The sequence below is a fragment of the Miniopterus schreibersii genome (genome assembly GCF_964146895.1).
Source record: "Miniopterus schreibersii genome assembly, chromosome: 8".
NCBI lineage: Eukaryota > Metazoa > Chordata > Mammalia > Chiroptera > Miniopteridae > Miniopterus > Miniopterus schreibersii.
Genome location: NC_138109.1, coordinates 46,793,458 through 46,815,653, shown reverse-complemented (window position 1 = coordinate 46,815,653; position 22,196 = coordinate 46,793,458). Strand labels below are relative to the sequence as shown.

The 22,196-nt window shown below is 37.8% G+C and overlaps 1 protein-coding gene across 6 annotated transcripts in view; it reads right to left on the bottom strand.

The window, feature by feature from the left end:
- Window positions 1-22,196, bottom strand: part of TNNI3K (TNNI3 interacting kinase) — a 255,436-nt gene that overhangs the window by 33,251 nt on the left and 199,989 nt on the right. For all 6 annotated transcript variants that reach the window (XR_013999362.1, XM_081144739.1, XM_081144743.1 and 3 more), the window contains 2 exons: window positions 18,022-18,081; window positions 14,822-14,991 (listed from right to left, as the gene is read on the bottom strand). Coding sequence is in view for 5 of the 6 variants with exons in the window: in XM_081144739.1 (XP_081000865.1) it covers window positions 14,822-14,991; window positions 18,022-18,081 (230 nt within the window). In the remaining variant the exon portion in view is untranslated. The remainder of the gene's footprint in view (window positions 1-14,821; window positions 14,992-18,021; window positions 18,082-22,196) is intronic.

Below are 22,196 nucleotides of genomic sequence, written 5' to 3'. Positions count from 1 at the left end.
GTGTAAGGGGACAGTTGACATAATTATAATGATTATAACATAGTTTCTAGGCCCTGATGTGATAAGCACAGGATAAGACGGCAAAAAACATGCTGGGTATATAACCAGTTACGGGTACCCAGGAGGACTTCCTCGAGGAGGAGATTTTGAAGTTGAGCTTGGTCTTTATTGAATCTTTCATGTATTTATGTGCTAAAAAGATGGAAGGCAGTGAAAAAGTCTGAAAACCACTCTTGTCATGTGTGCTACTTGCAAGCTTCTTTGGACCAATATTTAAAGAATTCATGGAGAGTGCTTGCCTTGAAAATTCGTAATGGGTAATATGGGGATCTTGCAATCAGAGTCCTATATGACATCTGAACTAAATTAAGATAATACTTTGTTCAACATTTCTTTCAACAGATTTTCTTTAGTTATAATATACTATGCCAGCTGGTACAGAGGTATAAAATTATTTTACATGGACAGGTCTCCCCCTCAAGAAACATGCAACATAGATATAATACTAAGTAAAAAGTAGTAAGTGAATTAAAATAAATAAAACTTTTCTTAAAAGAGACAATAATATTTTATCAAGTATGAGGATGAGATTAAGAATGCAGTGATACAACATTGGAAGAGACGTAGAATCTAGAAATATAGAGATCAGAGGGGCAAAATTATAAATATACTTGAGCTAGAAGGGGCAGGGTCCACTGAAACTGGCAAGTCCTGTGCTTCTTAAATTTTAATGTACATTCACACTAGTTAAAGTCTTGTTAAAATGTGGATTGTGATTCAGTAGGTCCACGCGGGGCCTGAGAGTCTGAGTTTCTAACAAGGTCCTAGGTGAAGCTGCAGCTGCTGGCCTGTGGGCTGCACCTCGAGTAGCAAGGATCCAGTTCCCGTGCTTCAGTGAGGGTGCGAACCCTGGAACCCAAGGCAGGGAGGGGTTCCCCAGGCCGCACGGCCGATTAGCACGCCAGCCGCTCTCTCGCGCTGCAGCAGCTCAGCAGGCAGAGGGAAGACCGCGGCTCTGGAGTCGGGCTGATGTAGGCTCAGCCTTGGCCCTGCTGTTTACTAGTTGCAGATCCTTTTTGGGTTCCAGTTTTCTCATTTGTAGAATATTGATACATAAATCTTACCTTGTAGAAGAGTTGTGATAAGTCACTAGTAAGGCTGGCATACAAAAAAATGCACGATAGTGTCTGGAACGTAGTAAGTGATAAAAACATGTAAACTGTTTTCGTTTTTTCTTTTTGGCCGGGCTAATATTGCCATCAGTGCGTGTGGTCACATCTCAATCATGTCTCCTCTAGGGCCTAGCTAATGTTAGCACTGAGTGAGATGTAGGGGGCAATGAACACTGGCTGGTAAACAGGTGCCAGGTTAAGGTAAAAAAATGAGGATTTTGTTTTTTTCACTATCTCTTTGGAAGAGGACCCAAGAAGGGAAATATATACCCACTAGTGAACATGTCCTTCTTTGCAACTGAGGCCTTCAAAACATCTGCTTATGAATAGAAAATGCTCAGCTAATAGCATGACTATTAATGGTGGATGGTTTCCAATCCACTTTGGTTAATACAGAAATTAATTTTTTTGCTGGGACCACATTATTTTTTAGCTTCTCACTAAATATCAAAAACAAAAAAGCCCAAAATAACTCAATTTTATAGTTTCCAAGGAAATAATAAGAAACAATGCCTTGTGGCATGTCTTCTTTGACAGGGAACCTCCTGTTTCAAATATTAGCAAGCAAAAGGAAGAGTGCTGCAATTTTTGTGTTATATGAGGGGTAGATTTAGTCTACATGGGAGCTGCTAGAGGAGAAAAGAATTTTTTAAAATCTATGGGGAATTAAACCGGTTAAACTGTGCGGCACCATTGTAAGAGCTGCTTCAGAAATCTATTTAGAAATCATTGCTCTTGTATCTGAACCATCACAGAGACACCAGCATCACCCACTTCTTATTACTGCAAACATAGCAACAGTTGCCATGCGAGCAAGAAATTCACGGCACAAACACTGGAGTCAGGAGGGAGCTGGGCGGGGCCGGAGCCGGAGTCAGGCTGCGGAACAGTGAGCCCTGCTGCCGGTGTGGATTTAATTAGGCCGGTTGTTCTCTTTGGTCCCTGTGCTGTGTCCTGTCAGATGTTTCAGTGGAGGGGAAACTTGTTCCAAAGCAGCGTTTTCAGACCAAGTCTTCCTTTCAGTCTGTATATTTAGTAACCATCACCGCCAAAGGCAGGATCCGTGAGCTTTGATTTCACGAGAGTGGGTCTAGGCCCTTGTTTTGGTTATGAATGGAGAATGGGCCAAGGTGTCTCTTCATTTCCAGGGATGAAAAACTCGTAAAATTCTCATCATTAGAAAGTCAGGCTATGCGTTGTCCTAATATGTCATTTCATCTAATTGGAAACTGAGAACTGTCAGCATTTATTTAGCCCTTTGCCCCTGGCAAATTTTTTCAGGATCCCTTCTTGTGGCTGGGAATTAGTTAATTAGTATTACAAAATGCTTGACGAGGGACGGACACTCTAGCTGGCCCTGTGGGTTATGAGTGAACCCATTGTAGGTTGCTAACAAGCACCACTGAAGGACAGAAAAGAACATGAAATTACAGCATCGGAATAGCCGTGGCAAGAGCTGCATCTCATTCTCTCTCAAGTGCCTATGTTGTAACCTAAATGTGTCACTCACTCACTCTTTTCATGCAAAGCTTTATGCTACAATAAATTCAGGTCCTTAAAGCTTATAAGAAAGGTGCCACTTTTACACACGTAGGGCTCTTCTCATATCTTCACTTTTATTAATTTCCCATTTTTCATCACTTTCTCTTCTGAACAGAATATTTTATTTGATGTTCTTTTTTACATTTTTCATGGAGAAAGCCTGTTTCAAACTAAGGGCGGTTTTAAAAGTCAAGGAACTGAAAGAAAGGATTGATATTTTTCACATGCTCCTAACTTTAAGGCTGGGCGCCTTTGTTCAGTGTGAAATCTCCAAGCCTTTCTCCTTTCTGTAGCAGTCAGAAGGGCTGGAGGCCCCACGCGAGGTTTGTCAACTGATGGCTAGGTGGCACTAGAGAGCAAAGCAACTAGAAAAGAGCCCTAATATTGCCTTCGGTCCCCATCAGCTGAAAGGGAGTTCTTACTTAAAGCCCTATAACAACCAGCACAGATTATTTCCAATTCTGATGATATTTAGGATACCAGCAGCATGAAAAGCAGAGGCCACTAGCAATCAATTTATAGACTTTTTATTTTTTGTATGTATGTGTACATATGGGTATTGTTTGCTTATTTCACTGTAGTGCACGTGGGCCTGTGATGAAGAGATTTTGTGTAAACATAAATAGTTAGCTATGTTTATTTTTTGGACCTCCATGCAAATAGTTTCAACTTCCTGCAAGACCCCTCTCCACTTTACTTAATTTCTCCTCCTTATTAGATGACATTCAGGGACATTCAGGTACTTTCACACCGTCACATCAACATGAATAGCTATTTTCTCTCTAAACTCCATACCCATGACATTAATAATTTTTCTGCTTTTGTTCATTAAAAAAAAAATTATCAGCACCTCAAGATTTTAGCTTAAAAAGAAAGAGATAAAAGACAACTGACAGGCATCCTGGCACTTGCTTAGATTCTAGCTGCTCTCTTTTGGCTTTTATATTTTTCCAGTGTAGGCGCTTAATGAGCTTGATATACGACCTTCAACAAGTGTATGTCACATAACATTATACATCTTGGAGGTAATAACTATCCCAGAAAAAGGCCTGTCTTGTTCCTAGATTAGGCAAGCCATGTCTTGCTTTCTTCTTTATATAAACAATGTGAGCAATGCTTGTCTAACTTAAGTCAAGTGAGTTAGTAAGGCAACATGTTCTACAAGCTCAAAAAACATTGTTGAAGTAAGAGTTAGATATTAATGTGATGTTTTGATAAATACTGTGGTCTTTTATAAATTCTATAGATGTCATATTTTTTAAAAAAGATATCTTTATTGATTTCAGAGAGAAGAAGGGAGAGGGAGAGGGAGAGAGAGAAACATCAATGATGAGAGAGTTGTCATTGATTGGCTGCCTCCTGCACACCCCCAACTGGGGATGGAGCTCACAACCCAAAAATGTGCCTTGATCGGGAATTAAACTGTGATATCCTGGATCCTAGGTCGATGCTCAACCACTGAGCCACGCCCAAATGGGTGATGTCATATTTTAAATCAATATTTAATAAGAAACTGTTAAGGAAGCCAAAGATGCTATATTTTTATAATTTCCTTAAATTTATAAATCTTAAAATTATTCCCATATAGAATCAGCTAAAAGATTCTGGGCTTTCATTATATTTTTAAGTTAGAAAGGGAAGTATTGTTCTTCAATTCTAGAAATAAAAAAATCATGAAATCCTCATGATTAAATAGTCAGTCTATTTGTTGTCCCAAAACATCTGCTAAAAGGTTCTTTAAAAAATACAGTGAATGTAATTGACTATGGTAGCAGAGAATATATTTATGAGTAAGTGAAAAAAGTCGACTTTTACAATGTAGTTCATAAAGAAATCATACTAAAATAGAGTTAGCTATAAAACTGGTCCCCAAGTGTCTAGAAGGAAAGAGTCTGTCCTTTTATATATTATAATTGGTTTTTGTTGTTTTAGAAATATGGCCAGGGAGTCAGGCTGGTTTCCCGAGGCATGATTAAAGAAGACAGAGAGGGTAGGCTGAGGCCACGGCATGCGAGGGAATGAGGCAGCAGATGTGGTTTGTTGTGCTCAGGTTAGGTCTATGTCAGTGTAGGCAGCTGATTATAAAGATCTGTTATGAGCAGGCATAAGCTGAGGTAAAGTGGCTAGGATCAGAGGTAGTTAGAGTTAGAAGGGAAATATTCCCTGCATAGCCTGAGAGGGCACTGTGTTCCCTTGGATCTGAAACAGCTTCGGAGCGAGGCGGTTCAGCACTCTGGACAGCTCCCAGCTGATTCCCTTAAAGCCAAAACCAGAGGCTAGAAGTTCCTGCTTCTTATAGATGGTTCAAACACGGTCAAGCTCAGTCTCCAGAGACAGCATGGTATAATGAAAACTACCAGACAGGCCCAGAAACAACTATTAACTACCCTTTTCCATTATATAGTTTTATATAAATTACTTAAATCATTTGAGTTTCAGTGTTGTTTTTTTAACCTGAGAAATGAAAATCATGAGGCTTACTTAACAAGATTGTTGTGAAAATTGAGTGGCATAATGTTTGTAAGGATCTATCATGATCATTCATTTTTTTCAAACAGGTATTTAGCACCTACCATGTGCCAAACACTGTTCTGAGTATTGGAGATACAGCATCAAAAAGGAGAGAAATTCCTGCCTTTGTGACATTTACAATTTGGTGTAGATGCCAATAAAATGATTGGTTAAAACGATAATTCCAGATGAATGTAGGGGTATGAAGATGCTCTCATATTGATTCTTGTTGGTCTAAAGCTTGAGTTTTATTGGACCGATGGGGAAACACAGCATGGGCCCAAGTAAAGTGGGAGGTCAGATAAGTAACACAGTATGAAGCAAAAATCTTCAAAGCACAACCCCAGGGTGAATCAGGAAATATTAAATCCACTGTTAACATGGAGATGCAGAGGATAAGTCTCCTATTTCATCCTTGGCTCCTGATAAGGTGAGAAAATTGAGAAATAAAATATTTACCCTGAGAAGTCTCATCCATAAGCCCACACAGATATAAGTTTGAGAACAAAAATATTACTACATGTGTTTTATAAAAAACTCTAAGTTGAAGTTTTAAAGTGGTCCAGAGAGGGTAGTTTCCATAGATACTCAGCAAAAGCAAGAACAAATTATTTGTGAAGTCAGCTAGACCAAATAAGAGGGAAAAAAGTTGTCAGAGATAAAGTTCTAAGGAACACAAGCTCAAAATACAAACAAAAATTTCAAAATACTAGATAACATGAGGAGCAAGAATTAGCAGAAGCAACAAACTACATTATTAGATTTATAAAGACTACAGAGATTGAAAATATCAGATATTCAAATATAGAATAGAAAATAAATATATGTGAATACAAAAGCAATTAAAAGCATGTGGAAAAAACACACACAAACATTTCCAAAACTGTCCAGTCAAGTTTCAAAAAAAAGAAATTTAACTTCTACAAATAAAATAAAAATTAGAAATGAATTGAAATCATATTAGATCTAACTACTGAGAGTATAAGTTAACTGGAAGATAGTATTAGGATGGGAAATAAATATAAAAGAAAAGAAGAGATGGAGAAATTTGAAAAATAGAGTAAGAAAATCTAAAAGTTCCAGAATTAGAAAATAAAGAACATGGGGTAAAGAAATACTAGAAGAGGTAGTGCTGAATATTGTCCAGAATGTATGAAAGATGTCAATTCTCAGATTCTATACACCCAACAAATTCAAAGCAAGAAAAAGAAATTAAATCTATAATTATGCACAACATAGTTAAATTGTAGAGTACCAAAGACAACGAGAAGTTCTAACAGCAGTTAGAAAGGGCAGGTTGAAAATAAATTACAATTAGAATCACAGATGAAATATTAACAGGAACAGGTCAGAATGTAGGAAAATTCAGAATGTATTTTCTACAGGAAAATGTAGAATGTATCTTGAAGGATCAGCGGGGAAGTAATTAAGCACCTCAAATCCCACATCCCCTAACATATCTTTAGAGAAAGGAGGAAAAATCGGTTTCAGATGTTACTTCCTTTTTTTAAAGTCCTCACCCAAGGGTATGTTTTTATTGATTTTTAGAAAGAGAGAAAAGGAGAGAGAGAGATTGACGTGAGAGAGAAACATCAATTGGTTGCCTCCTGTGCTCACCCCAACTGGGGATTGAACCCCCAACCTAGGTATGTGCCCTGACCAGGAATGGAACCTGCAACCCTTTTGGTATATAGGACAATGCTCCAACCAACTGAACCACCCTGCCAAGGCTCAGATGTTTACTTCTAACAGAGTCATGTTAAAGAAAATTTTAAAGATACATTTGAGGAAAATGAGAATGATCCAGGAAGAAGGTGTGAAATGTAAACATAATTATCAATGAAATAGTAAAGATGGGTAAGTCTAAATAAACCACAGCTGTATAAAACAAGTAAACAATATCTAAGATGTGGAATTTTTAAAATATTGTGATTAAAGTAAGGACAGAAATGTATAATTCAGGAGAGAATGATTTGCAACTAAAATGTTCTAAGCTCTCTCTTTTGTTTAGGAGTAGAAAAAATATACTAAATATGGAATGTGTTAAATAATGTGTTAAAGTTTCTAGGGTACCCACTAAATAATAGAAAAATAGAGTGCATAGGCAAATAATCCTAAGAAATACAAACAAACAAAATGGGTAGGGTAAGAAAAAAATACAGAGAATAAAATAATATAGTAACAATGAATTCAAACTATTTCAGCAATCACAATGACTGTAACAATTAATATGACAAAAGGTGTATAAATAACTCACAGATTATAAAATCTAACTAAAAGATATTAAAGAACATCTAAATAAGTGTCAAAATGTAGTATGTTCATGAAAAGGGAGATTCAGTATCATAAAGATGTCAGATCTTCCTATATTGACCTACAGTTTTAAAATATCTATAACCAAAATATTTTTTTGCTGTGGAAAATGCAAGCTGATTATAAAATTTATATGGAAGATGCAAAACCCAAGAATGGTTAAGAATAGCTAAGATAAGACCTGCCCTACAGATATTAGGGCTTGCAATTTAAATTGTGTAGTATTGACACAGGGGTAAACTAATATCCCAATGCAACAGAATAGAAAAACTGAAAACAACTATCTAAGTGTGGATCCTTGATACAGGAAAGAAGTACTATAGCAGATCAGTTGGTAAAGGAATGCCTATTCTTTTTAAGAAGGAAGGAAAAAAAGTTCATAATCATTACTTCATATTTGTTCTCCATCCTGTTCTTTTTATATCAGAACTATATCTCCATCATATACCTCTTCAATGAAACCTTTCTTAACTATCTCAACTCAAAGCAATTTTTCCTTTTATACACACACTGGGAATGAATGTTCCAGTCATTTCTCTTCTCACACATTTTAGGTACCTACATTCTATACTTTTCTTTATTAAAAAGAAATAGGTGGACATTTAATGCCTTAATGGTGAGGGGGTGGGGTGGAACGAAGCTTGAATTAGCTGGTCATTCATTATTTTTTGACAAAAAAGAGATTTAAAATTGATAGAACTGCTAGGAGTAAAAACTTTCATAGCCTAATTAATGATTCCCCTAATTTATTATAAATAAAATTTTTAATATTTCTACATACAGTTAAATTATAAATGGGATATTGTGGGCACATGAATAAAAACAAAAAAAGAAGAAAATTTCTGTCTTTATACTATTTATGAGCTAGTGGGGAAATAAAAAATAAATAATTACAATATAAGACAAAATAATGTAGGTACATAAAATAGCACAAAGCACTGTAGCCCTTGGTAAGGCCTGGGTGGGGATGGGGTAGCCCCAGAAAAGGCTCCCTCATGATATAGTGATTGAGCTGATTGAGATACTACTGAGGGCTGATTAATATTTTGACAAGATTGAGAGGGTGTTGAGGTTAAAATTTAGAATACAGGAGTAGGTTGGCAGCAGGTAAAACATAGGGCACGCATGAGAAATAGTAGAACTTCTAGTTTGTCTGTAATGTATGTCACCAGAGATTCTATTGTTGTATTGTGTAGGGTAATTATTTTGTAGAATTATCCAAAACATTGTACAAGTTAAACACTAAAGGGCCACTAAACATCAGGGCCACTAAACATCACTCACACCTTCCTAGTCATTGGGACTACCAACCAATGCCTCACAGAGTGCCCCCCAATCCTAGAATGCATTTGAGAAGCCACAGGATCACTCTCTGCCTAGCACCAGTGGGACATATGATGTTCAGTGAGAGTTAAAACTGAAAACGTGTATGATTGACCCTTTTGGATTCCAGGAAGAGACATTTGCACTTAAATTTTAGAGGCAATGGAGAATTACTGATGGTCTTAAAGTAGGGTAATGACATACTTTAGTTCTATAGAAGTAAGAATATGCTGGCAGTGGGTGGGTAGGTGGATTTGGGAATGGGGAAGCTGGGAGGGGAGATAAATTAGAGACTGTACAAAGGAAGCAGATCAACCAAGGCTGGACATATCTGAGGGTTCACTGTGTGCATGAACATATGGATGTGTGTATGATGGGTGGGTGTGTTTGTTAGAGGGGGAAGGGAGGGAGGGGGAAAAGAGAGAAAGAGAGAGGGAGGGAGGGTGGAAGCCATGGATTGTGTGAAATCACAAGAAAACTCACGAAGAGGAGGGAAGCAAAGTGGAAGGAGTTCACAGTGATCAGGAGCACGATGCTGAAACTACTGGCTGTGGTGAGCGGGCAAAAGAAATAAATTCAAGATGAAGGAGGATTTGGAAGAAAAAAGAACATTTAAGGAGCCTGAGGGAAGTTTCAGTACAAAAAAGCACATAAGAGAGGTGCTATTAAAGAGAGGAGTATCTGACCTTCGGTGATAAGGAGGAGACGCTACTGGTTTTATTTGATAAATCTCTGCTCCACACCAGCAAATGGGCCAGATCCTCTCATGGCTGCTTTTTTTTTTTCCCTTTCTTTTTCTTTTTTCATTTCTTCTAGGAACATCAGTTTCATGATGCTATCATCTTACTCATTTGCTGCGTTCCAGAAACACTATGTGTAAATTAAAATTTTATAACTTATATTCAACTTTTATAAGTTGAACTGCATTTTAAGCGCACTACGCAAGGTTTCTATTTAAAGGAACCCTTTGATGGGCCCTTTTGTAATGTGAGAAATTAATTCCAAATGTATGTGTTTTACAGTTCCAAACTCTGTATCTCTGGTTTTCTTCTCCTGGACAGCTAACTAGGTCATAGCGTTCTATTCTCAGAGCCCAGCCCCACACAAACACTAACTGGCTTTCGCATCTGAAAGGTTGAGTATCACTTTGCCACTTCTAAATTTACAGGATATAATCCATGTACAAGATGGGAGATTTTAGACCCTGTGGGAGGAGCAAGTGCCACATGCTTAGTTTTCCAAATATATCTAGAGACACAAAATATTTGAAATGAAGCAGAACTTCAGGCGTGCCTTTCTCAATCTCAGATTTAATCAATGTGTCATTTCACAAAGAATTACTGAATTCCTATTACCTGTGGGGAAAATATCTGACACATGTCCCACCTTGACATTTATTTCATAAAAGAAAATAATAATCACTGAAAACAAATATGCAAACAAACAACAACCAAAACCCCCATCAAATCAAGCATTACAGAACTATAGGCTGTAAACTTTATAACCAAAGTTGGAATATATAAATGCACCTCTTTAAAGACATTTGTTGAGGGCTCTGAGACCCAGAATTGGGAACATACATTAGTCAGAACTCCAGGCCAAATCCTGTCCTCATTTTTTAAAAGCATGATGCCAGGCTAAAAATTACACCGTGTGTGGTTTTAATGAATCGTTAGAATGCCTCTTAGATCAGAGTTGCTAGTACACTGCAAGGACTTTTGGGAGAGAGCCCCAGGTAATGAGCCTTCACAGTGTTCTCCTTTGGTCACAGCTGCTGTTTCACCGAGGCTCACACTTTCCCCTTCCATTTATTCTATCAGTTGCATCTCCTTCCCACGGAGTGACTGGCAGCCTAGCAGTGGAGCATCTCTTCTAGCATGCGCCTCATACTCAGATGTATATTGGAATCACCTGGGAAATTTGAAAGATTCTGACGTCTGCGTGTCACCCCCATGGATTCTGGTTTGATTGGTCTTGGGCATTGGCGCCTGTAAAAGCTCCCCAGGGGATTCTAATGTGAAGCCAAAGCAGGGAGCCATTGTCTCCCAGGCTGTTAAACTCAGGGCTCTGTTGGAGTCAGTTCATCGGTTCCTGCATCCTCAGGCTCTTTGACTTTAAGGACCTATTGATCTCTTGTCTCACTTGCTCTGTCTTTCATGCACACAAGCTGAAAAGCCAGGCTTGGGAGGACTAGCTGAAATCTTTCTCTGACCGACTTCCAGAAGAAACTGGAAGAAGTTTAGCAGATACAAGTACTGGCAAAATAGATCAAGTTTATGATAAGTGCCACCTCCTGTGCCAGATAAATTCTGAAAGCATAGGAGAGTCCTGGGTGAGAATTCCCACTCTGCCTCCATAGCCTTAGGAAAGTTGCTTACCTTTTCTGAGCCTCAGCTTCCTCATCTATAAACATTTGAATACTTACTCCCTAAGGCTCACTTAGACAACTCTTCAAAGTGTTTAAAATAGTACCCAGCATGCAGTAGATGCTCAATAGTGATAGCTACTTAAATAGAATAGAGAAAATTGTTAAAGTTCGTTGACTGATTATGCTCCAAATTAATAATAATTATAATTTATGGAGCCAATTTATCCAATTCTTTATGAAAGTTCTTTTTTTTTACATATTGACTTTGTACCAATCACACTGCTAGATAGTAGGGATACAGTTATGAATACAACAGATATTCTTATCTTGGAGAATCTTACACGGTAGGTAAATGCTTTACCTATTCTGGAGTTCATTTCAAGTAATCCAAAGACTGAGCTTGCTAGAGGGTTGGTATAACTAGTGAACCTATCTTCCATGCACACTCACAGCAAATACTCAGAGTGTACTAGGCTATTAAGGGAAATTTGAATCAAGTAGACAGACATACACTTATCAGAGTTTCATAACAGTCGTGAAGGGAGAGGAGGGTATAAAATACCTTATAAGATTATCAAAAGCTGCATCTCAAAAAACTTAATGGGTTTTTCTTACCCCATCCAAGCAATTTTATGAGGAGTGGTATACTTCCCTGGGTTCTTGAAGGCCAGAGAAGCTATGCTCCCTCCACCCTCAACTCACCCAGTTGGGAGCGCTATGCGCCTCCCTCGCTGGATAGCTGTCTGTGTACTGTAAGTTGTGTGACTAACCTACATTGTAGGAACTCATATCCTTCGTTTGGGTCTGCTGGTATCTTTCAATCAATCACTGACTCCTGTGACAATACTGCCTCTCCCAAAAACAATCATAAGAGCTGGTAAATAACTTGCCCAAGGTCACTGAGCTCGTAAATGGTAAGGCCACAACTGAGCCTCAGATCTGTCTGACTCCACAGCCCATCCTCTTAACCTCTACCTCAAGCAGAGAAACCTCAGGTCACTGTGCTTTGGAAACATCAAAATCTGACTGTTCAGAGGATTAATTTTAAAACCACAAGCAAAGAATAAGAAGATCAGCTGGAACTAGAAGGCAGTATTGTGACTGAACCTAATCTAATCTTGGCCTGTAAGCCCCTTATGAAATTATGCTAGAGACTGGAATCCAATAAAGCAGTGTGTCCAGTTTGCCTGGTTATCAATCAAACTTACTGATACTTAATCTCATGACATTGCTAGATTAGAGGCTTCATGATTCAGATTCTCATCTCTTCAAAGCTGCAGCTACAACTCTTTCGTTAGGCCAGGACTAAAACGACTACAGCTAAAAAGGCAACAGTAGCAGTTTGTAGATGGTGTCAGATCCTTGCAAACGCCAGATAATCTTTCCCCACCTTAATGATAAATATTTTTACTCTGATGATGGTGTGTGTGAGTGCACATGGGTGATGGCTCATGAGTAAATGCTCTGAAGTTTGTGTGGAAGGACAGAGATTTTAAGCTGGTGTGTTCTGATTTTCCATGGGTTGTAGTGCACACTTTCTAGGGTATTCACTGGGCTCAGAGTGATTGCCTTTCTGCTTCCCATCCAGAACAAGGGTCCCTAGCCACCATGTTATATTCATGAAATATGACCCTACCTCCCCTTCAACCACATTTGCTAAGACCAGAGGTGGCCATTTGATCCATAAAGGGCCAACCACATTCTCTCTTGTGGCAGATTGCATTTATTCCTAATTTATTATGCTTTTTGTTTCTATGTCCTTTGCCATGTGACTTTGCAGTTCTTCCCACTGGAGGCTGGGTCTATTTTCTCTCCTTGTTGATGTTGGACTCAGCTATGTGGCTTGCCAAAGGAATGTCACAGGATGCAAACTGAACAAAGGCTTTAAATGTGCATGTGAAGTTGGGCTTGTCCTCTTGAGTTCCTAGTGTGTGTCCATGAGAAGAACATGCCTCGGGTATGTGCTGGTCCAAAAAGAGGAGAGATACGGGGAGCAGACCTGGATACAACCTCCAGCTCGCTGTCAAGCCCACTTAAAACCAGCCCACAGACACACGAGCAAGAAATAAATGCTTATGGTTGTATATCCTTGAGTTTTGGCATGGGTTTTATATAGAAGTATTGTGCCAATAGATGACCAATATATATCTTAAAACTTTACAATTAAACTGAGAGAAAAAGAGACTATTGGGAACTGGGGCATGTAAATGGAAGAACTCATGATAGAACAACGTTGAACTATTTTTCTCTTTTTCCAACTTGCCGATTTGCTTAAATTTTTTTGGCTTTTTTTTTTTTTTCATTTAAGTGAAGTTCACATGACAAAATTAATAATTTTAAAGACAAAATTCAGTGACATTTAGCACATTCACAATGTTTTGCAGCCACCACCTCTATCTAATTCCAAAATATTATCATCACCCCAAAATAAAAACCTATACTCATTAAGTAGTTACTCCCAATTTCTCCCTTCCCCTAAGCCCCTTGCAACCACCAACCTAATTTGTTTTTATGGATTGATCTATTGTTATGGACTGAGTTATGTCCCCCTCCCACCAAATTTATATGTTGAACCCTAACCCCTTATTTGACTCTATTGGAGATGGGCTTTTAAGGAAGTGATTAAGGTTAAATGAGGGCAGAAGGGTAAAGTCCTGACCCCATAAAACTGGTGATCTTATAAAAAAATGGAAAGAATTCAGAGCTCTCTTTGCCATGTGAGGGCACAGTGAGAAGGTGACCATCTGTAAGTCCCATCAGAACCCAACCATGCTGTCACATTGATGGCGCCAAACATACTGTGAGAAAATACATTTCTATTGTTTAAACCATCTAGTATATGGTATTTTGTTATGACAGCCCAAACTGACTAATATACCTATTCTGGATATTCACATAAATATGGTCATACAATATGTGACACCTTTGTAGACCAATATGTGACACCTTCTCTCATTCAGCATGTTTGCAAGGTTCATCCATGTTGGAGCATGTATCAGTACATCATTCCTTTTATATGGCTGTATAATAGTCTATTGTGTGGATACCACATTTTGTTTATCTATTCATCTGGTGACAGATATATGTCTGGTTTCCATCTTTTGGTTATTGTGACTAGTGCTGCTATAAACATTTGAATAGAGGTATTTGTTTGCGTACTTGCTTTACATTCTTTTGGGTATATACCTAGAAGTGGAATTGCTGGGTCATCTGGTAATTCTAGAATGCTGACCTTTTGAAGCTCAAATCTACAAAACTGTTTCTTAGTTCTTACACAAATAATTCTCCCTTGGATTCTGTAGGACAACCCCAGAGTACTTTCAACAATTTTCCTTTGTTGTTGTAGCTTGACAATTCTTGCTTAAGCTAGAGTTAATTGCTATTACTTGAAACTTAGAGAAACTAAACTAAGAAATAATAAAATTTCTAATTTTTGGTCGTTATTTTTTTTAAATGGGCTCAAAATCTCCTCTGTCAAAGTTTGCCACAGGGTGGTAAATCCCCTGTTGATACTAATCAAATTGGGTAGCTATCTTGATGAGATTTTGGGACCTGACTTGCCTGTGAGACTGTTGCTTAGATTATCCCTTACCTTTGGGACCAGGCAGCATAAGATCGTGCATTTAGAGCGTATTCCAATTCAAAGCGACTCCGTAAAGCTGCCACGTGGCTCCGGCCAGGCCCTCCCTTGCTCACCAGGCAATCGGAAGATGAGGAAGGTGAGAGAGACCCGCTGCTGTTACTCGATGCGGGAGACATCAGCTGAGGGGAGGAGCAGGAGCAGTTGCAATCATTTAATAAATCCAACAAGCTTAAAGGCATAGAGTAGAATATGGCCTTATTTTAACCTTTCTATTCTAGAAGTTTTCATATTTTAATTTCTATTCCTCTCAGCTTGCTTCTGGCTTTTCCTTTCGGCCTCTGATGGCAACATCTGGCTAGCTTAATTTACTTTTGCGACCTAGTTCTATACTGAGAGCTGGCCCATTAAATTTATGCTCATTTTTTTCAGAAAAGAGTAGGCTCAAATCAGATTCATGAAATAGATATTTAGAACATTATTATTTAATGGTTAAAATTTTTTTCTAAATTTTTTACTATGGTGATAAGATTCATGGCAGAGTTCCTTTAACTTATAGCTTTAAATTATTCCCTTTACATAAAACTATTCCCTTTTCATAAAAGGGATTTACACACTTTTCCAAGAATACGTCCATTTTATAAAATGAGGAATACTTTCATGTCTGGCAAGCATGAGGACTAAATAGAGTTGTTGTGAAAGACTTTTTAAAAATAGTTACAAATAGTTAAGTATAGCTAGAAAATAAAAATACGTGAGGAGAAAATGAGAAAGAGGAAAAACAGGAGAGTAGTTTTCTTGAGTTTTGACAGTCTTGCTGTTTACGCATTCTACCTAACCCAGCTGAGGACACCAGCTCTTTTGACATTATAATTTCATAAGACATGTAGATGGTAGACTTTGGTTTTTTAAAAATAATATATGTAAATTCTAGGCTTTTCATAGTAGCCAAGGCATTTCTAAGTAAAGCTCTGAGAATCATCTGATGCCGGTGTTGAAATGAACCTTCAAACTCTACAATATTTGAATCTCTCCTGTGTATCATTTTTAAGCCAGCCAGGTGGGCTGATAAGGAACCTCCAGTGATGGGGAGCTTACTGCCTCCAGATTCATTTATTTATCTTAGGACAACTATATCCATTAGAAAGCTCTTCCTCAAAGTAAACCAAATCTACTACTGCACTTCATTTTCATCTGTCGGCCCATAGGAAACAAGGCAAATCCCTTTGCCATATGATAGTTCTTCAGATATTTAAAAACAGCTGTTGGACTCATCCTAATTTTCTCTTTTCTGGGACAAGCATCTGTGCTTCTTTTAAATGGTTCTCAAATACATGACTTTCAACCCGTTCTCCATTTTGATCTCTCTTTTCTAAAATTTTTGTCCCAGTTTTAAATATCCCTTTAAAAGGATATAACCAGGTACTATTTTGTTTGGCCATCTCAGAACAGAGATAAATGATCACATCCTTTATTTTGCAGCAAGACAGCTACTTCATATTCCAACTCGCAAGGGGCATGTTCTCTAATAATATTCATGATGCTCCTAACAATATATTCGCCATATGACAATTATACTATTGTTTCTTTGTGTGTGATATTATATTTATTCCTGTTTAATTTATTGTCATTAGACATGTCCTATTGCTGCATCCTCCAAGATATTCTAAACTTCTGCTTTCAAGTATTTACTACTATCTTTTTCAACTTTCTTATATTTGTAGATGTGAGCAGTGACTTCTTGACCTTGGTCTAAACCACTGACTGAAAAGCTGAAAAGTAGAGAGGACAGAGCCTTATGGAACTTCCATAAGTCAAGCTCCTTAAAGGTGATTCTGGTCCATTAATTAGTGTAACCTAGTCCAGCAAATTCTCTTTGCATATTGTCCATAGTTAGTCATCTTCTCCACTAGAGGAGATTGTGCTAAGAGGTTTGGTCAATATAAGAAGACAAGCTAGTTTAGCAGATCTTACCATTGTCCCTGTTCCTGGAATGTACCTTGTGATCTAATTGGATATATCCCCAGGCTTGGAGCAAATTTGTCCTGTCAAACATGAAGTTTCAAAGTAAGAGAGTGCTTGGAACTTAAGCCTTAAAGGCATCTCTCAACATCCAAGGCCGAAGCTCTTGTTGGTCAGGTGCCTGAAGCCCCACCAAATACACTACTTCTCCCCACGTTTTATTTTCAGGACCGAAGAGGAGGGAAAGGAAGTTTTAAGTCTAAGGACTGAAGCTTCCTTCTACATAAAAGGCTACCATTTTAGAAGTTCTAGCAAAGGAACATGAGAAGGGTCATCACTGCAGATCACTGCAGGCTGCAAGTGCAGACCCTTTCTACTAGACTAGATTCCAGTGGCTTTGTTGAGACATTTTTTTCTTTTTGTTTTGAAAGAAAACTTTCTTTGACTAGTTCCACTTTGGGATTTAGTTGGGCAATCTCAGGCTGATGCTGTTTGCCCCCATTTTATGCCCCTTCTCTTCATATGTGCTTGTATATGTTGGCCTGTATGTGTGATGTTCATTCCCCTCTCTTATAACACTCATTTGCATTTGCGAATATATTATTATTTTTGAATTAGTGCTCATGTTTTAGCTTCCTTGCCTATTTTCAAATGCTATCGCCTTGCCAGGTGTATAGAAAATTGGGGTAATTATAGAGAAAATTAAAGCAAACAGCTCCTTGATATTAAGGGAAGAAAATTCCATTAACCTGATTACCAACATATATCGCTATACCCAATATATGTGTGGTATAAAAGCAATGCCTCCCAATTAATTTATGCACTAATTGTAGTTATAATTTTTCCTTTTCTCATTGAACATAAATGACAATGGCTTAATATTATAGCTTAAGTTTCACTGTATGTAGGAATGTGTATAGAGAAAAAATTAATTTAAATAATTACCTTCCAACATATTTGTTATATTTTCACATTTCTACATATCAATTTTTTAACCTGGGTATGCCTGTGTCCATTTGCCTGTCTGGTTATTGTTGAAAGAGCCTCCAATTGACTCTGGATTTGCCTTTGTCCCCATAGATGCAGTCAATTCTACTCCACTCTCTGAGCTTAATTAACAGGGTAAAACAGAATGGAGTTATGGTCCCTCATACTCTTTCTTTCCATAAGCACCATCTTACCTGCATTTCCCAACCTCCTTGGACATTCAGTTTTTTTAATGAACACATTTCAGAAGCTAAATTACTTACCTCAATGTTGCAGAGACACTCTTCTAATTTGGTAACAACTTCAGAAAATTCCGGTCTTCCCTGTAAAATAAAGAAAGGACTTGTTTCCCCAAAGAATAAAAGAGGCAACTCTCCTTGGATTTTAAAATTGGGTATTTGCATTTGTAAAGAATGAGATAAACAATAATGTATATTTTTTATTTAAAATACACTTGTATTGAAGTGTTAATTGAATGTTCCTTTGCTGTTCAAGGAGGAATGTTGAGTCTCCCTCTGATAAGAGTTTTAAGTCAGAATTTGCAACTACATTCAGATAATAAAATAGTGGAAAAGCTTTAATTAGCTTTGCATGTTTTTAAATGGCAGGTTTTCCTCTTCAAAATGAAAGAATAAAGTGAATGCTAAAAACTATTAACTACCTCTGTGCCATGTACTGTACAATGTGTCTATAGGAAAAGAACTACTAAAGCTAATTTTATAATTAGCTTCACTTTTGAAAATGCCATCTCAGATTCAAAGCTAAGATCAATAGAAACCTCATGACCGTGTCCTAATTTATGGGTTTAAGATAAGCTTTTTATTTTCCGAAAGTGCCATTAAAGACATTGTCCATTATGTCTCGGTGTCTGATGAGTTTGGTTAAACAAACATTTATCATAATATGACTCTATTTCATGCTTTGTTCTAGTTGCTAGGAATATAAAAATGATTATGAATCCATGAAAAAAAATTCTTGGAATTTTTGAAAATGTTGGTCTCTTTTGGAGAAATTATATACCTCCTTTGTCAGATCCTAAGGACTACATAACCCGTCAATTCTTCTTTTATGAAACTTTCGCTGCCGGGAGGTAGGTAGCCCAATTGAACATTCAGGTGCAGTAACCAACTAATTTAGATTTTTAGTAGAACAATTTCTCCTTTAATATTGAGCCCTTCCCTGAGGACACTGCTGCTCCACAGCCCTCCCAAGTGGAAGCTGTTTTCTCTCGCCTATTCCTTGTACCTCTAGATTGGTCGGGGTGGCGATAGGGCAAATGGGGCTCTGTGTCTTCCTTATTTTCAAATGATTTCTCCTCTAAAAACCACCACCTTTTCCAGCTGAGCCACTCTCCCTCATCCTTGGAAGGTTTTAGTGTCACTGCTCACTGTCAGGCTCTCTAACACTGTTTTCAGGGTTTTTCTTTTCTATGTAGATAACCATTACAATGGCCTGGCCTCTGGGCTCCTTGGGCTCCTCTTTTGCAATGATCCGATCCTCCACCTTCCCTTAGTCCCTTAGCTCCCTAGTCACACCTTCAACCATGTTACTAGCAATGCCTGCAACCCCTCCTTGCTCTCTGTCCTCTCTAGTTCCCTCAGGTCATACTCTAGACTCTACTTCTTTTCTTTCTAACTCACTTCTTCTGGGACCATGATGCCAAAAATCTTTGACCACACAAACCATCTTATCTCTTAGAAAAACCAGCCCAGTCAGTGTGACTCAGCGGCTGAGCATCAACCTAGGATCCAGGAGAGCGCGGTTTGATTCCCGGTCAGGGCACCAGCCCAGATTGTGGGCTCCATCCCCAGTGGGGGGCATGTAGGAGGCAGCTGATCACATTATTGATGTTTCTCTCTCTCTCTCCCTCTCCCTTCCTCTCTAAAGTCAATAAAAACATATTTAAAAAAATGAAAATAAACAAACCAACTTTTTATTGTGACCATTTTCAAATATGCCCTAAAGTAGAAGAGAATAGTACAATAACTCCTCCATGTATATTTACTCAGACTTAAAATCCATGCTTCTGCTAATATTGTTCCATCTATCTGTCTACTGTCTAATCTATGTTCCCTGTTTTTCTGTTCATCCTGCAATCTTTTCACTGTCACTCAAGCAACTCATTTTCTCCCTTACTTTGCTTAGATTTCATTGATGATCATAATCAGTTCTTCCACACAGCCTCAACTCCCTTGCCCTATCATTCATTTTGTACACTATTGGAAAAACCCCAGTGTTAATTAAACACATCCTGACTGGTCTTACTTCAAAATTATGATTCTTTAACTTCAAGTGGACCTTCAGCACGCCCTAGAGAGCCTATTACATATTTCTAGCTCACTCACTTCCTAACACTCCAGATGGCTATTTTATACCTTCCTCTCTTTCCTCAAACCTCGTTTCCACTACTACATCGACCACCCACCTATGTCTAAACCCACATAATCTGCTTTCACTTCTATTTCTATAGATGAACTTTGTCTGATTCTATCCATTTTCTTTCTGCTAATCTACTAGAGGACATTGCTCTAACAATAGTTCTCCCTTCTATTTTTTTGTATCATTGATGCTCCCTTTCTATTATTTAATCCCATCAACATACCAACATTACTGTAATTTCTGCTGAGTCAAAAACAAATAAACAACAATAAAATAAAACTCTTGACTCCAATTCTTCCTCAAGCTATTACTCCATTTTTCTGTTCACCAAAATTGCTCTGAAGTCTTGCCTAAATTTGCAGTTTCCTATTCTCCTCCTTTTATCTGCCCTCTACCCCAATCAGTCTTCTATTACACTCTGCTGAAACGGCTCTTGTCAAAGATACAAAGACTTACCTCCTCATCAATAAATTTAATGGTTAAATCTCAATGCTCATCTTACTTGGAATAGCATTAAATCGAAATAATCAATCCTTTGCCCCTGAAATATCTTCATTTGATTTGGAGGTCTTTAATTTCTTATTATGTTTCTCCTCTCTCACTTGCTACCATTACACTCAGTGTGAAAAGTTAAAAGCTTTTCCTCCAAGATCATGAAAAGACAAGGATTCCTATTCTTTACACTTTTATTCAACATAATATTGGAAGTCCTAGACAGAGCAATTAGACAAGAAAAAGAAATAAAATGCATCCAAATTAGAAAGGAAGAAGTAAAACTATCACTGTTTGTGGATGACATGATTTTATATATGTAGGAAACCATAAAGACTCCACCCCAAAACTGTTAGAACTAGTAAACCAATTCAGTAGAGTTTCAGGATACAAAATCAATATACAAAAATATGTGTATTCTACATACTAACAATAAGCTATCATAAAGAGAAGTTATTTAAAAGACAGGCCCACTTACAATTGCATCCAAAGTAATAAAATACCTAAGAATAAATTTAAACAAGAAACTGAAAGATTGGAGCACTGAAAACTATAAGACACGGATAAAAAAAATTGAAGACACAGATAAATGAAAAGATATTCCATACTCATGGATTTGAATAATTAATATTGTTAAAATTTCCATACTATCCAAAGCAATCTATAGGTTCAATGCAGTCTCTATCAAAATTCCAATGCTATTTTTCACACAAAAAAGACAAAAAATCCTAAAATGTATATTAAACCACAAAAGACCCCAAACAGCCAAAGCAATGTTGAAAAAGAACAAAGCTGGAGGCATCACACTCCCTGGTTGCAAACTATATTTTACAGAGCTAGAGTAACCAACATGGTAGCCAAAATATCATTTTAAAATGTGTTACAGATCAAGTAATGCTATTCATGAAGGCCTCTGTTCTCACCTTAACAAAGCCCTTGTATTCCCCAGTAAGGCATGCACAGCCTGCCTGTGGGATTCCCTGACCTTCTCTTCTGTACTTGGCCATGAACTGCTTGAGGCCCAGCACACCTTTTCCTCAGGGACTTTGCATTTGCTGTTCTCTCCACCCGGACTGACCAGTGCCTTCCCCTTCTTCAGGTCTTTGTTCAAATGTTCCTTTTTGTCCACCATATTTAGAGCCCCCAAGCTAATGCTGTCGACTCCCTTCCTTGCTTTATTTGTTCGACAGCACTTATCACCAGATGATGTAATACATATTTTCATATTTGCTTGTTTGTTGTTTATATCCCCTCCTAGAATGTCCACCCCATAAGGGAAGGGATTTATTGCTCTCCACTGCTCTATTCCTAGCGCCTCGAGCAGTCCCTGGCCCACAGTAGTTGTTCAATAAATACTTGTTGGATAAATGATAAAATTAATGATTTTGCGTTTTACTTATATTTCAGTTCATTCTCAAACTATCTTATCATATGGGTAGAGGAATTTTATTACAATTTGCTTCAAGTTTTTTTTAATCAATCAGTGACTATATTATAAATGAATGGCTTTTTAAAACTTCAAATTGGAATGGTGTTAATATTTAATTGGAGGGTTAAAAAGGCATCA